At 37.7% G+C, this 15,201-nt stretch overlaps 1 protein-coding gene across 2 annotated transcripts in view; it reads left to right on the plus strand.

The window, feature by feature from the left end:
- Positions 1-753: 753 nt before the first annotated feature.
- LOC107599134 (mitogen-activated protein kinase 1-like) overlaps positions 754-15,201 on the plus strand; it is a 28,518-nt gene continuing 14,070 nt past the window's right edge. For both annotated transcript variants that reach the window (XR_001610636.1, XM_016290633.1), the window contains exon 1: positions 754-1,265. Coding sequence is in view for 1 of the 2 variants with exons in the window: in XM_016290633.1 (XP_016146119.1) it covers positions 1,120-1,265 (146 nt within the window). In the remaining variant the exon portion in view is untranslated. The remainder of the gene's footprint in view (positions 1,266-15,201) is intronic.

Consider the following 15,201-nt stretch of genomic DNA (forward strand, 5'->3'; position numbering starts at 1 on the left):
CTTGAATATTTTACTATGCAATCAAACCTTCAAATAAATGGCGAAGTACTAAAGCAGTTGACATGTTTGTTGGATACACGAGAAACATGCATTCAGTAGCCTGATGATGATGATGATGATGATGATGGTGGTGGTAAACAAACCACGTTTGCTGGTCCAGTTTTTAGAGGTTTCAGAGTTTTTTTTCCCCTTTTCCAGCAGGTTCATCAGGGAAACCATCATAAATAAAACAGCACATATTTCTAGGTTTCCTAACATTAATATTGGCGTTTTAAGAATATGCTGTAAATAAAAATAAACTAAAGAACCTGCTGATTCAGATTAACACCAGTTCTGCTACAATATAAAAATGATTTTTTTTTTTGAAGCTGTAAATAAATAAAAAGATTAATGGAGTGTCAATGTTACTTGCCGTTATTTGTGAAATGTACTAGCTTTTTCTGAGTGAAAATTGTTTGTATATCTTACACCATTTTTTCAGTTTATATTTAACATTTCGCACAAGAGCACAAATCAAATGATAAACCAGACGTGATTTTTATCCTGTCATTTTTTTATAATAGAGAACTAATTGTCTGTCACCCGTGGAGCTCATTTATAGGCCTTATTGTTTAAACTGATACAAATAGAAGAAACATGATACATCTGTTTATAATTTCCTAATAAGCAGATTCACAATATTATCTGCAACCATTGTACCTATGTATTGGACCTACCCATCAAAAATCCCGATTTATCAACAGGTTCTCCTCGCCTTAAAGCAGCTTTAAACCTCTGGAGAAATGAAGTGTAACTTCTATCTCTATGGTAACCACTCTCTGCCTGCCCACGTGATCTGCTCCGTTACTTCCTGCGGCAACGCTCTCGCGCTCTCTCGCTGCCGCTGCCGCCGCGCAGATTGCTATCACTATATATAAATATATGCCAGTCAACACAACACTTCAGCCGCTCCTTTCCTTTCACTCCGACGCGAAGACTTCGGTTTAGTTTAACCACGTCGCTTATCCTGCCTCCTGCGGAGTTTTCTTCAGCCTAAGAGCTTTTCCCGAGCTTCACAAGCTGCTTTGGGTAAGAAAAGCGCGTTTGTAGTGCGTGTAAAGGCAGCTCAGTTTCTCAGCAATGGCGACAGCTGCGGTATCTGCCCCTGCTGGCGGCGGCTCGAACCCCGGATCCGGTGCCGAGATGGTCCGCGGTCAGGCTTTCGACGTCGGGCCGCGCTACAGCAACCTCTCGTACATCGGAGAAGGCGCATACGGCATGGTTTGGTAAGATGCTAAACACGTTACGCTTTGTTACAGTTGTTTTACAATTGTTTCCTTTTGTCGCTTGCTTGGATTTGTTCATTCAATCACAGCGCAGTGCACCAGACCCCCACATCTCTCGTTATCATCTCTCATGCTGCTTCTGCTTGAAACCAGTTGCATGCACTTTACTTTTTTTTAATTTTTATGCTGGACTTTTAAGCTTGGTTTTAGATGTGCATTAACAGAGACAAGTTCACACTGAGTCTAACATCTGTCAAAGCACTTCTAATCATGAGTTGGTGATTCATTATTTAATCATTTGCTTTGCAGATTTAATTTAGGCTATTTATTGTTCTGTCTCTCAAGAATATTTTGTTGCATTAGCTTTTTATGTTGTATTAACTCTATGGCATTGCAATTAAATTCAGATCATCTAAATAGATTAAGTTGTATATATTACATAACAATGCTACTACTACTACTATAATGATTTTTAGATCATGTTATATTGATTTAATACAGATTTGCAGAAATTTTTCTTGATGCACTCGTGCATGATCTGTAGGGCAGTTCCAGTCTGTAAATCCCAAGATATCGGACTGTTTTAGCTAAGACCAGACATCAGGCATGGATCAAAACTTAATAGAGGTGTACATGTGAAATTTGCTCGGAGCTCTCCAGGACGGCGTGGGTGCGAGCTTCCCAAGGTTGTGCAAAACTAGTAGGAACAAGAGGCACTGTTGGATCTGCCCACGAAAAAACAGTTGAAATTGATAGTGCTCGAGTTGGACCTACAGCCCTAACTTTAAACGTTGGTTAGATATACTAAAGTGGATGAGCATCATTTTCCAAATATAAATGTTTCACTAGCTTCCCAAGACTTGGCAGATGTTCTCCAATTTGTAAATCAAATCTGTATACAGACAGATTTATACACTGGTTTTGAAGTTGTATAACAAAGGAGAAGTGTTGTGGTGAAGTTTCAAGCTAGCTTTGTTACAGTTGAGGGACTGCTGGCTCAAGTTTGCAGTCTGATGGCCCATCTGTTCTGGTGAGAGGAGTCCGTTGGCTAAACGAATGAGCTCATCGCTGGCAGGCCTAGTTTTGCTCCTCTCGCACGGATGAATGAATGGTTCACACCCACACCAACAGCTACAGAGTAGAACAAGCCACCCTGGGTTGACTGTCATATGGACATGTAGGCCTGTAACATGTTGTGCTGAACAGGCTGTAACAGTACTGAAGCCTTTGTGCAGCCTTGCTTTTGACTGACAACAGCCTTTGCAAAAGAGTTGGAGTAAAGAAGATTCTTGATTAATAATCATCAACAGAGCAGAATACCAATACACTGTTATACTGGAGACGAGCATGACAGTAGGCATCTTAAATGATGCACCCTTGTATTAGTTATATGGTGTGTTAGTTATATTCATTAGAGCCTGACCGATATATCGTTTAGCCGATATATCGGTATCGGCGACTATGCCACCAATATTTTTTTTTTTACAGAACATATAACACCGATGAAATGCTTTTGAATGATGTAATTACTTAGTTTGTCCAGCAGAGCGCCCTCTATTGTTTGCTACTGGCGACCCAGGTCAGTGTAGTGTAGAGATGCGTGGATGAGCTCAAACTTCACCCGAGTCCGTCAGTCCGCTGCTTCAAATTATCCGCCCACCACCCACCCGCACCTATATTTGATCGTCACATTACAATGATTCTAATTCTTAGTTTTGCATGATGATATGATGAATGGCTGGTTCATTTTTAACAGCAGATTCAGTGACGTTAGAGACTAGAGCTGATCTGTGCATCACGGCACGTGTCTGCGGCACATTAAAGCCTGTGTTACGGCCACCAGAGCTGATCGTGGCCACTCAGTAAATGCTGTTTATAGTGGCCGCGCCCCGGCCCAGAACTCATGCTTATCACATCGTTCACATCACATCGCGCGGCGCGACAAAATACAATAGAATTCTATTGTATTTTGTTGCGTTGCACCGCTTGCGTCCGGTGTAGAATAGAACCCATTATAATCAGTGATGTTGTCTACACAGGATGCAGTAAACTGATGCCTCGTTCTATTTATGACGTGCTGACACAAATTTCAAATGATTTTCAACGGTCGCTTTGTCGCATCCTGTTGCGGCGCATACACGGTGTCAGCATAGTTTGTCAGTATAGTCAGTAACGTAGCAGATTGAAAAGTTAGTATCTTTCTGCAGTCCAATAGACGCCAGTGCGGTGGTGGCTTGAGGCTGTTGAATGGTGATTTAACGCTACCTTGTCACCTACTTGGAGAGACTCAATGCTAAGTAAATAAACAATAATGTCCCCGTCTTTTACTCTCACTCTTATGAATTTATAAATTTTTATGATTGTTTGAAAATGTTTTATTGACAAATAATTAAATCAAAGATATTAAAACAAAATACTAATAAATAACCTTTATTCACATGGTATGTTTATTGTATCTCTCTTAGCACTTTGCTGTTGCTGTCATTTGTCTGCATAATATTACATAATATTTACATGACAATGTTTCTCAGTATTTGAGAACTATTTGCTTATGTGCAAATAAAATATAGCAGCAAGTCATTAGATTTAGAAGTTACATGGGTATTAAAAAGCAATTTTTGGCATCAAATTAATTTTGTTCATAGTTTTCATCCTGGTGCGGCATTAAATCACACGATCTGTCATTTGAGATGTTTAATGTGCACAAACTAGTTTTACTGACATCTATTTTGAAATATCCTTACAAAGATCTGCTGATGTCGTCGGCTACTCAAGTATCCTCTAATATGCTTTGAATCCCACTGAGAGTGAATTAAAGGAACTATTAGATAAAATTCAGATTCTCAGCGGTGATCCCATTTTTGGAGTATTATAGTGTAGAAAGATCCTAGAGGTGCTTCTGATATAAATGCTGCACTGCCGATTGAGAGTTCTGGATGTTCTAATGGATTTTGCATCCTGCATTACACCCCTCTGTCCATGAGGAAGCATTTCGGGTGGCCGTTATCCTGCCCCGTATTATGCAAAAGAAAGACACGCTGTTACCATTGGCAGTGGTTTTCGGAAACCAGTAATGCAAGTCACAAACAATGGGCCGTTTTATCACAATCAGATGCCGATTTCCTTGAATCCTAGAATACTTCTCTTGTACACACACGTTCACCGTTGCGAGAGCATCTACAGATATTCTAAACTGATGACGTCCATGATCCAGGATCTGTTTTCTGTATTTGCAAACACAAAACCGTTTCAGCAACTGCGGGTCAGTTTCTTCCAATAGCATCCACGGGCCTGGCATTCGCTGAGAGGCCCCTGTGATGTAATAGCTGGAGAATGTGGAGTTTAGCTGTGTTACTGAGGAAGGTTGGGAACAGGCTGGGTTTCAGTTTTAAACCAGAGAGCGAGTGAATGAGCAAAGAGAGGGCAGGAAATGGAAGGGAAGGGGCGGGTAAGTGGATTTAGGAATGGAGAAAGTGAGGCGAAAGGCTGCAGTCCATTTTGCTGTTCTGCTGCACTGAAGCGGTGATTCCTGTAACCGTATGTGTGCGCATAAAAGCGAAGCATGAAACAAATAAGGCGTTATACGGAGCCACTAAAAGGTTAGCCGCTTGCTAGCGGTAGCCTGTTGCATTACAGTACATGAACGTTCACTTACCACATACACGGCGTATGGAGAAATGTCTGATAGGACGATGGTGAATCATTTGCAGATCCTGAGCACCAATGACAAACATCTAATCTTGTCAAATGTGTGATTAAGTACTGCCGCTCCATAGTATAGTGTCCTTGTGATCGCGAATCTCGAAAGTGAAAGTAAAATGAGAGCGCACAATCGAAAGCGGTTGCAATTTATATACAGTCGCCTATACTTAGTACTTACCCAACGATATAATTGCGAGAAAAAGTATTGAAATATTTTTTTTTATCCTCCCATCTCGTAGGCTATTTATTCCCTTTAGGGTTTCCGTAGCACACTTAATTTCCTTTCCGAACACGGAACTGGGATGCGGCGGATTGCGGGAGAGGGGGTGGTGGTGGGGGGAGGAATCATGGTATCAGCTTAACATTGTGATGGTCGATGGCATCGTCTATCGGCCCAACCCTAATGGCTTCCAATTACAAAATGAAATTGGCATAATTTTTGCATGCCTAAATAGTGTCCATGACAGAGCCCGTAGATGCTGTGGGGTTTATTATGGAATATTACATGCACGTCTCAAAGCATCACCAAATCATTTGATTGAGCTTGTGCTAGACCATATATTCCTAACTATTAGATATTTAAAGGCAATTATTGTTGGAAAAAAAAAAGGTAACGCTTAACAATAATGTCTCATTTGGTAACATTAGTTAATCCATTAGCTAACATGAACTAACAATGAGTATTTTTGACCGCATTTTATCAATGTGTTGGGGGGAAACAACAACTATATTTCATACGCAGTTATTGCAATTTGTTTTTGCCTTAGACTCAAGTTTAGGATTTGTTCAATGTCGGTTTTGACAAAAAAAAATTGCGTTCATCGCCAAGATCACTCTGAAAACCATATGAATTGTAAAAGTGCCCCATTCAGATGTAAAAATTATTTACTGATATCTTTTGTTGTATGCTCTTGTCTGCAGTTACCAGAGGAATGAAAAGTCACTGTAATTTTACAAACGAATGTCTTTTTTAATTGCTTTTCAGCTCACATGACCCTGATCAGATGCATTTATTAGTTGGTGTTCAGTTGATTCATAATATCTGTCAGCAGTTTGTATTTGTCGTGGACGTAACTTGATTTTATGCATCAATGATTCTGAAATCGGCAGAGATTGTGTGTGTTCCTTTGACTTTGACTACTATGTGTTGTTACTTGCTGGTTTAATTCTCTAAAGTTTCGCAACACTGATGTGGTGTGTTGCAGAAGTGGCTCTGTGGGCAGCGTCTCTAAACCACGAGGAGGAATGCTGCAGGACTGACCAGTTATATATATATATACCAGTTATGGTTCCTCTTAGTGTTTGCTCTGGAGGGCATAACCCTGCCTCTGTATGTACTTCATAAAGTTTGTCTCAGTGCTGTGGTCTTAATGCTGAAGTAAAAGTGAATTTATCTCTTAATTACTTCACTTAGAATGCAGATATTTGTGGGAAACATTGGAACTCGTGGCGGTGCTGTTGCTAATTATATCAGCTGTTTTATTTGTATTTTTGTCAGTAAGTGCATGAAACCGTTTTAATAGCTAGATTATAAAACATTGTTTTCATTTCCAAACATTATCTTCTGTTAGGTACAGAACATAATGCTCTAGCTTCAATTTCAGTCTGGACTTTAAATTCACCGGGGGTGTTATTTTTTTTTATTTTTCCTACAAACTGCTTTCACTAATGTCTTAAAAGCATCCATCTGCTAATTGGGCGGCTTCTCCTTTAATTTAATTTGTAAAATTGCTTGATTTTAGAATTTTGTGGTAGCACTGTCAGAATAAGAGCTTCTTTGGAATTCTCCTACTGTAGACTGCCATTTGTTCCTTACACATCTGGTAATTAACTGGTAACACTTTACAATAAGGTCTCATTTGTTGACAATAGTTCATGCATTAGCTAACATAAACTAACAATGAGCAATATATTATTGTACAGCATTTATTTGTCTTTGTTAATGTTAGTCAATAAAAATAGAATGTCTGATCATGTTATGTCACAGTACATTTACAGGAATAGTTCACCAAAAATATTTAATCACCCTCAGGCCATTCAAGATGGAGTTTATTTCTTCATCAGAACAGGTTTGGAGAAATTTAACGTTACATCACTTGTTCACCAATGGATCCTCTGCAGTGAATGGGTGCCGTCAGAATGAGAGTATGATTAAAAACATCACAGTAATCCACACCACTCCAGTGAAGTGAAAAGCTGCATATTTCTAAGAAACAAATCCATCATTGAGGCATTTTAACTTTTTAAACATTGCTTCTGGTCCATAATAACACTTCCTCCAGTGGAAAAAGTCCTATACATTTGTTTAGAAATGTTTTCACTTGTAAACAGTGATTGATCTCTGCATATTTGTCTCCTGATTCAGACAAGATGACTTTCCCACTGGAGAAAGCAGTATTATTGATAGAGGACTTTTTAGCTGGAAACAATTGTTTGGAGTGAAAACATCTTAATGGATTTGTCGCACAGCTTTTCACTTCAAAAGATGTTAATTGATGGACTGGATTCGTGTGGGTTACTTGTAGATTACTGTAATGTTTTTAGGGCTGCCACTAACGGCTATTTTTATTTCGATTAATCTATCGATTAATTTCCTGCAAAAAAGCAACAATTTCACTTAAGAATATTTTATTAAACTATATTTTCTTAATTCAAATCCAAATTTCTATAAAATTATTTTTTTAAAGCAAAAAGTAAAAGTGCAAGAAGCAAGTGTCCATCTCATAGTCCAAATTACTGAAATCAAAGTTCAGTATTATAGTGTAAGAATGACAACATATCCACATGTTATAGTCTACTAATATTAAAATTATAATAAAAAAACACTTTTTAAAGGAGTTTTTACCAGAAATGTTATTTACTAGAATTTATTTAGGAGAAAAATGTAAATGTGCAGTATTTCTGGAAAAAAAAACGAAAAAAAAAACTTGTAAAACTTTTTTTTTAAATAAAATCAATTAATTGGAGATGCTTCCTATAATTATAATAAAAAAAATTGTGGTAATAAAAATAGATGTAAGTGAACAATAGCCTTTAAAATGACTTAAAATACATATATAATGGCAATGAGGCAATAATAGTTAGTTCAAATAAAAGTATCAAAAGCAAACAAAACTGTTAAAATACATAACGTATTATAAACAATAGAGCTAATGTACATTACGCATTACAACAAAGGCCTGCAGGGGGCGCCAACTGCCTGATGATTATTTTTACACATTGCTGTGCGATCTAATACTTGTTTAATATTGACCAAGCACCATTTAATTAAAATGTCCACTTAATCTTTAATATTTTGCCATTTCTTTAGGACAGAAATGCAATAGCCACTGTAATTAAAAGAATATGTGGACATCAAAACGTGTAAACTCCGAGTAAGGGTTTGAGAATTATTTTGAAACCGCGATGTATTCGTAGATTTATAAATGATTTACCTTACAAATCTGATGAAATGGCGCACATTGCGTTCCCAGATGAACGTTATAATAAACCCAAACTCACAACAACATGCAGAGATTGAGTTTGAGACGCTCCACACATGTAAATTATAACAGTTCCTGCGGAACTACTGTGAACGGAGCCTCTGTGTGATGCACGTACTTAACCTATACGCATGTAAAAAATTAAAGCGCATATACTGTAGAACTGCACCGCATTTAATTATGATTTTTAAATGGGTTTAATATATCATGCAGCCTTGGGGAAACAGTCTAATAATGTGTTTTATGGATTCTCGTCCGTGAAATGCGCCACTTCCGGTATTTTGCCGGTTAGTCGACACGAGCAAAATGAAGTCGAGGTTTTAAAAAAATCGAATAGTCAAATAAAATCGACGAATCGCGACAGCCCTAAATGTTTTCATCAGCTGTTTGGTCTCTCATTCTGACGGCACCCATTCACTGCAGAGGGTCTATTTGTGAGCAAGTGATGTAATCACTGTAATCTGTTCCGATGAAGAAACCATCTCCTCTACATCTTGGATGTAGGGTGAGTAAGTTAATACATTTTAATTTTTTGGGTGAACTATTCCTTTTAATTAACATTTGACATTTAAAAAAAAATGTATTAGTAAATGTTGACACTAACATGTCATTAACGAAGATTAATAAATGCTGTAGATATATTGTTAGTTCAGTTTAACTAATGTAGTTACCAATGTTAACACGTGAAAACCTTTTTGTGATTAATGTTACCAATTATCTCTTAATTGCCATTGTTCCAGTCTTCAGTGTCGCATGATCCTTCAGAAATCCTTGCTGCTCAAGAAGCATTTCTCACATTTCTGTTAAAAGTTCTCTGGTTTCATCTTAAAGTTATTGCTGTTTTTTGCCTTTAGTTCACATTCCATTTTCTGTAAAACAGGTTGCATCGCTTAAAGATTGGGTCTTTTAATGTGCTTTATTAAATATGGAGCTGTTTTACTCGATGCCTTCAAAGGAGATCCAAAAGATGATCATAACCGATGCCCATCACTTTGATATCTACATTTTTTTTTCTTCTCTTCAGTAACATTCTGATAATAAAATGTAATAAAACGGCAACAATAAAAACAACTAGGTTAGCTGATTACCATGAAAGCCCATAGATATTGCCATCAGGTCATACTGCTGTTAACACTTTCTCAGACAAGCGGATGCGATGGGTTCTGTTTTCCGGTTTGGTCAGGTGATGTTAATCATAAACCCCATACGAATTGTAAAAGCAAGGAGTGCCCCATTCAGATGTCCAGATTATTCACTGATATATCTATTTTACGTTGTTCTCTGTGGTTACCAGGGAAATGCTAATGCCACAATTTTAAAACCATAAATGTTGAACATGCATAATTGAAATTTTATGCTGTTCCAAAATGTTACTGATAGTTATATTATGCTTTTAGTAATATAACCCCAGTTCTTCTGCTTATTAGGTAATTATACAAATTTTCCTACATTGTTTGAGGGCAAGAGTTTCCTGTAGCGCGACAATTAAATGCGTCACACAGGTCTGGTGTAAAGGCTTATCTCTCTATGGCTGTTTGCTTTAGCAGGTTGACTCACTCATTCAGAGGCATGTATCTATGGCTGGAGTAAATTGAGATCTTGTGTGCCCTCGGTGCATATAGCACCTCTTCATTATTGTTCAAAATGACATTAATAATTAAGATCATGACTGTTTGTCCACTTGAGCTTGAGTTCAGTAAGTGGAGTCTGTTTGTGCTAGTCGAAATTCCTGTGAGAATTGTAGGTTTCTGGTTTTCATAGCTAAGAATTTTATAGGCTTTTTATAATAAAAAAAATTTAATGACTTTAAAAAATATTGGATTTCTGGAGCACTTGTTTCTTGATCTACCACCATTATATTATATGCTTTCTTGTCTTAACTTTAACTGTGTTTTTGCAGTACATTGTTGTTGTTACCTGCTCATATTATTAATCAGTTTTGCCCATTGATATTTTGTGGCAGTGATATTTTAGTATTGAGATACAATTATAGTGTTTAATTTGTTTAAATATTTGGAATTATTTTTTATAGTTTTATAGAGAAATGATTTCTTATGTTGGAATGAAAGACACCAAGTAATGGATGAAGTGCTTCTTATTCTCACCCAAAAATACAAAATGGAAGAAAGAGTTAAAACCGAACACAATCTTGCTACTCAAGCTGTGTATGAACTTTTTTTTTATTTTTTTATATTTATTTGCTTTTGCATTTTACTTGTACTTTTACTTTCAATACTTAAGTACGTTTAAGATAAAAAAAAAAAAAAAAAACTTCTCGTACTTAAGTACAATAAATATCACATACTTTAAGACTTTTACTCGAGTAATATTCTAAACGGTGACTTCTACCAAAGTCATTTTCTGGTAAGATATCTGTATTTTACTTGAGGATGGCTTTCAGGTACTTTATACACCACTGGATTTTAGTGAGCTTAAAGGGGTCATATGATGCAATTTTAAAATGTTTCTTTTCTCTTTGGAGTGTTACAAGCTCTTGATGCATAAAGAAGATCTGTAAAGTAGCAAAGACTAAAGTCTCAAATCCAAAGAGATGTTCTTTATAAAAGTTAAGAGTCAGTTACATTTCCGACGCATTCTTGTGGTGTTCGGCCAATCACAATGCACTGGGTCAGCTGGCCAATCAGAGCAGACTGCGCTTGTCAAAGTGTTTGAGAGAGGTGGGGCATAGAGCACCTACAATAATGTGCAGTATTTGAAAAATAATGTGTTTTTTGAACATTAAAAGATGTCTTACATATTCTGTTACACCAAATACACAAAATAATGATCTTTAAAATAGCATCATATTAAAGGGGTCATAGGTACGTTTACCCTATAGGTTTACTCTCGTACCACCCGATTCTGCTCGCTTGTAAATATGCCATCAGTTTATTGCATTTATCATCTAGATATTCATGAAATCAATACAAATTATAAAAGCTATGTTCCCCCATTCAGATGAACAAAATATTTCCTGATATATCCAATGTTTTATATTATTGTCTGTGTGCTGTGGTTACCAGAGAAATGAACATGTCAATACAAGGCATTTTAATGCATTGTGGGAAATCTCGAAGCCTACCCTGATTTGCACCAGGTTTTGATAGACGTACGTGCAGTGAGGGATCTAGTCAGATAATTACAGTTTCTTTTATGCACCCTCAAGATCTTGTGCGCACAAATGCACATACAAATATATTAGTCAATACATGTACACGCTCACACATGCCTGTGTTTACACACACATGCTGTTTGAGCGCAGACTGTGTGTGGCTATACTGCCTGGGCCGTGCCTCCATGCCAAACTCTGCCACGGTGCCAGTCTCCATAGCAACCCTTCTGCCAAGGACGTCAATCCGCCGTCACGCGAACCAGCCTGACTGGAAAGGGTGTCAGAAGGAGCAGCAACAGAGGGAGAGAAGGAAAGCAGAGGAAAGCCAGAGTGCTTGATTATTTTTTTTATTTGCATTGTTGGTAGTATTTGCAAGGCACACCAAGAACATGCCCAAATGAGGGTGGAAAAGCACTGTTTTAGTCGTTGCAATTCACAGTGGTTAATTTAATGTTATTCGTAACCCCTTAGCGATGGTTTATTAACACTTTGGCAACCCTAGTGTCATTCTGATGACTTTTACACCCCTAACATTTCTAAACAGCTAGTTTTGTGAAGTAAGGCTTGTGTGATCCCCTTGTTCAGAAACCGTTCAACCTAGTTAGTGTTCTTAAGAATGTGAAAAGCTTCTTACTGGCACAGCTGTAAATGTGCGGGTGTTCTGGGTTAGGAACAGAAAGGAAAGGATTATCCAACCTTGTGGCGTCCCGGCCCCATTTGCACGAGTCTTAGAAGCGCCTTCACCCTCAGAAGGTGCATTGAAATAGAAGCATCTCGGTTTTCTTTAAGCATGAGAAGCTTGCTTGTGAATGCACAAATAGACATGTCAAACACATATAATGCTATATTGCATTACGCGTCTAAATGGGTATCTTACAAAACCAAGAACATGCCTGGGTTATGATTCACGTCACTATGATTTTTATTATTTGCACATTTTATTGAAATAAAATGTGAACCTATAAATAAATTTAAAAAAAGTTAATGAGATTTTGGAGTGAAGAAATTTTCCTAATAATCAATCATGATGCAAACATTTTTAATAGTCTAATGGTAAACTAAATTGTTTTATTATTTCATTTTAATTTGTTTTGAACCTAAACATGTTCTTGACAGGATTCATGAGCTTTACCCAAATCATGGTCTTCATAAGTTTAAACGGCTGTGCTGAAGCCTTGTTTGAGTAGTTTCCTTTTGCCCTCTTATCCGATTGTTTCACATAGACCTTCAGCTACACTTTGCTGATGCCACACTGAGGGTTTACACACAAGCAACACTAAAGTAGGGAGTTTTTTTGGTGTTTTACATCCGTGCTTGTTACTGTGCTGATGTTCAGTCTTCAGGATGTTCACATGCAGCATTCATTCCCTTCAGTTTTCATGCAGCCCCAGCTTTATTTATAGACATCTTTATTATTTGGTACGCCATTGGAGCGTCTTTTTCCTCCCTCTTTTGCACTGAGGGTATCTGGCATTGTCAGAGCATTGTGTAAATTCACTACCAACGTTCAGCCTGTCTCCACCCCCTCCTTCACATTACCATGGCAACAGCCTGTTGCATAACTCCTAACCGCAAAGTCTCGTCTGTCCGTCTCCGTGGAAACCATGTCTCTCTCCTTTTTTTCCCCCTGCTGTTTTGCTGTGTCCCTCCATCTCTGCTTCGCTCGCTCGCTCGCTCGCTCTCTCTCTCTCTCTCTCTCTCTCTCTCGCTTTTATGGTCTTTCTTCACCTCTGTGTAACTTTAGTTTTGTGCAAGGTGCCAGCCAGATGCTTGATCCGTGATCTTTGAACTTGTCAAATTGCACAAATTGAAATTTGGCATCAACAAAAAAAACTTGTCATAAATTGTGACCTGCTTGATGACCGTGCTTCTGCTGCGCAAGAGAAAATGGTGCAGATGCTGCATTATTGGTGTACCTGACACAGATTTGGCGTTAACAGTGTGTCAGCAGTGCAGAGAGTTCAGCTCATGGTTACGGTCAGATGAGATTGTATCTGTCAAGTTCTTTGCATTCATGAACCTCATGTGTGAAGAAGAGTGGCACAGATAAGCTACGTCTAAGAGATGTCTAAGCAAAAGGTTAGAAGTGATTTGAAAAAAAGTAAAGTGTTTTTTTAACTTTATTTTATGTATGTATGTATGTATGTGTAAACTAGTGCTGTCAATCTATTAAAAATTAACTTAATCACGCTTAATCCCACCTACCATTAAAGTTTTTGAATATATTTTTATATTGCAACACTTTCACATTCAATCTTTAAATTACTGTGGAAATAACATAAAGAGCTGCAGCTGGTTATTTGGGTGCTATTACTTTAAGAGCTACCACTGCTGAACGTAACACAGATCTGACGTGCATGCTCGTAGTTTCATTCGCACTTTAATATACAGGCTACAGCGCGCATATAATTAAAGAGCATGCACTATGAGCACAGTATATAACGGCTGAAAGGACAGGAAAATTAGATTTTACTGGCATATGGCCTGACAACATCTCATCTGAGCGCAGTTCACTGTTGTTCAACTGAAGCTCCTCATCACCTGTACGTTTCTGCGCTCGTTTGACTAGCGCTGAGGTGAAGTTGGAGTGCGTGTTTGAAAAGTCTGATGTGGTCGTAAAGACTTTCTGTGTCTAAATAAATGCAATACTTGTCAAGAAAAAAGAGACAGTTGTAAATGGGGTGGCTGAACCTAGCTCCTCCCCTGCGTTAAATTATTTTTAACGCCGTTAAACTGGAAAAAATTCATCACATACATTAATGCACTAATTTTAACAGCACTAATGTAAACACATTTGTTACCCTGGACCACAAAAGCAGTCATAAGGGTCAATTTTTCGAAATTGAGATTTGTACAACATATGGAAGCTAAATAAATAAGCTTTCCATTGATGTATGGTTTGTTAGGATAGGACAATATTTGGGTGCAAAAAAATCTAAATACTGAGAAAATCGCCTTTAAAGTTGTCCAAATTAAGTTCTTGGCTATGCATATTACTAATCAATTTAAGTTTTAATATATTTACAGTAGGAAATTTACTAAATATTTTTATGGAACATGATCTTTACTTAAAGGGGTCATGTGATGTTGCTAAAAAGAAAATGTTGTGTATTTGGTGTAATGAAATGTGTTTATGCGGTTTAAGGTAAAAAAACAAAACACTATTTTCCACATACTGTACATTGTTTCTCCTCTATGCCCCGCCTTTCTGAAACGCGTCGATTATTACAAAGCTCATCGTTCTGAAAAGCGAGGTGTGCTCTGATTGGCCAGCTATCCAGTGCGTTGTAATTGGCCGAATACCTCAAGCGTGTGACGGAAATGTTACACCCCTACCATACTGTGATGCCCTGTCCCGGCCGGAGCGATGAGACAAAAACATTAAGCATTTGTTGCATACAGTGAGGACATAATTACTGATTATAATGACTTATACTTTTTTTTACGCTTTGCGTTGCATCGCACCACATAAACCTAAAACCATGTCTGCATTTGTGATTGGAAAAATGACAAACAAGCACTACTCTACACTGCTCAAAACTCGCGTTTCAGTCATCAGTGGCATCAGTCCTTTAAATGAAAACGTACTTCCAGTCTGAGTCAGAACAGCCGGCATTGTAGTCTACTCTTCCAGGATCAG

Source organism: Sinocyclocheilus grahami, unplaced genomic scaffold, assembly GCF_001515645.1.
Source record: "Sinocyclocheilus grahami isolate Dianchi unplaced genomic scaffold, SAMN03320097.WGS_v1.1 scaffold261.1, whole genome shotgun sequence".
NCBI lineage: Eukaryota > Metazoa > Chordata > Actinopteri > Cypriniformes > Cyprinidae > Sinocyclocheilus > Sinocyclocheilus grahami.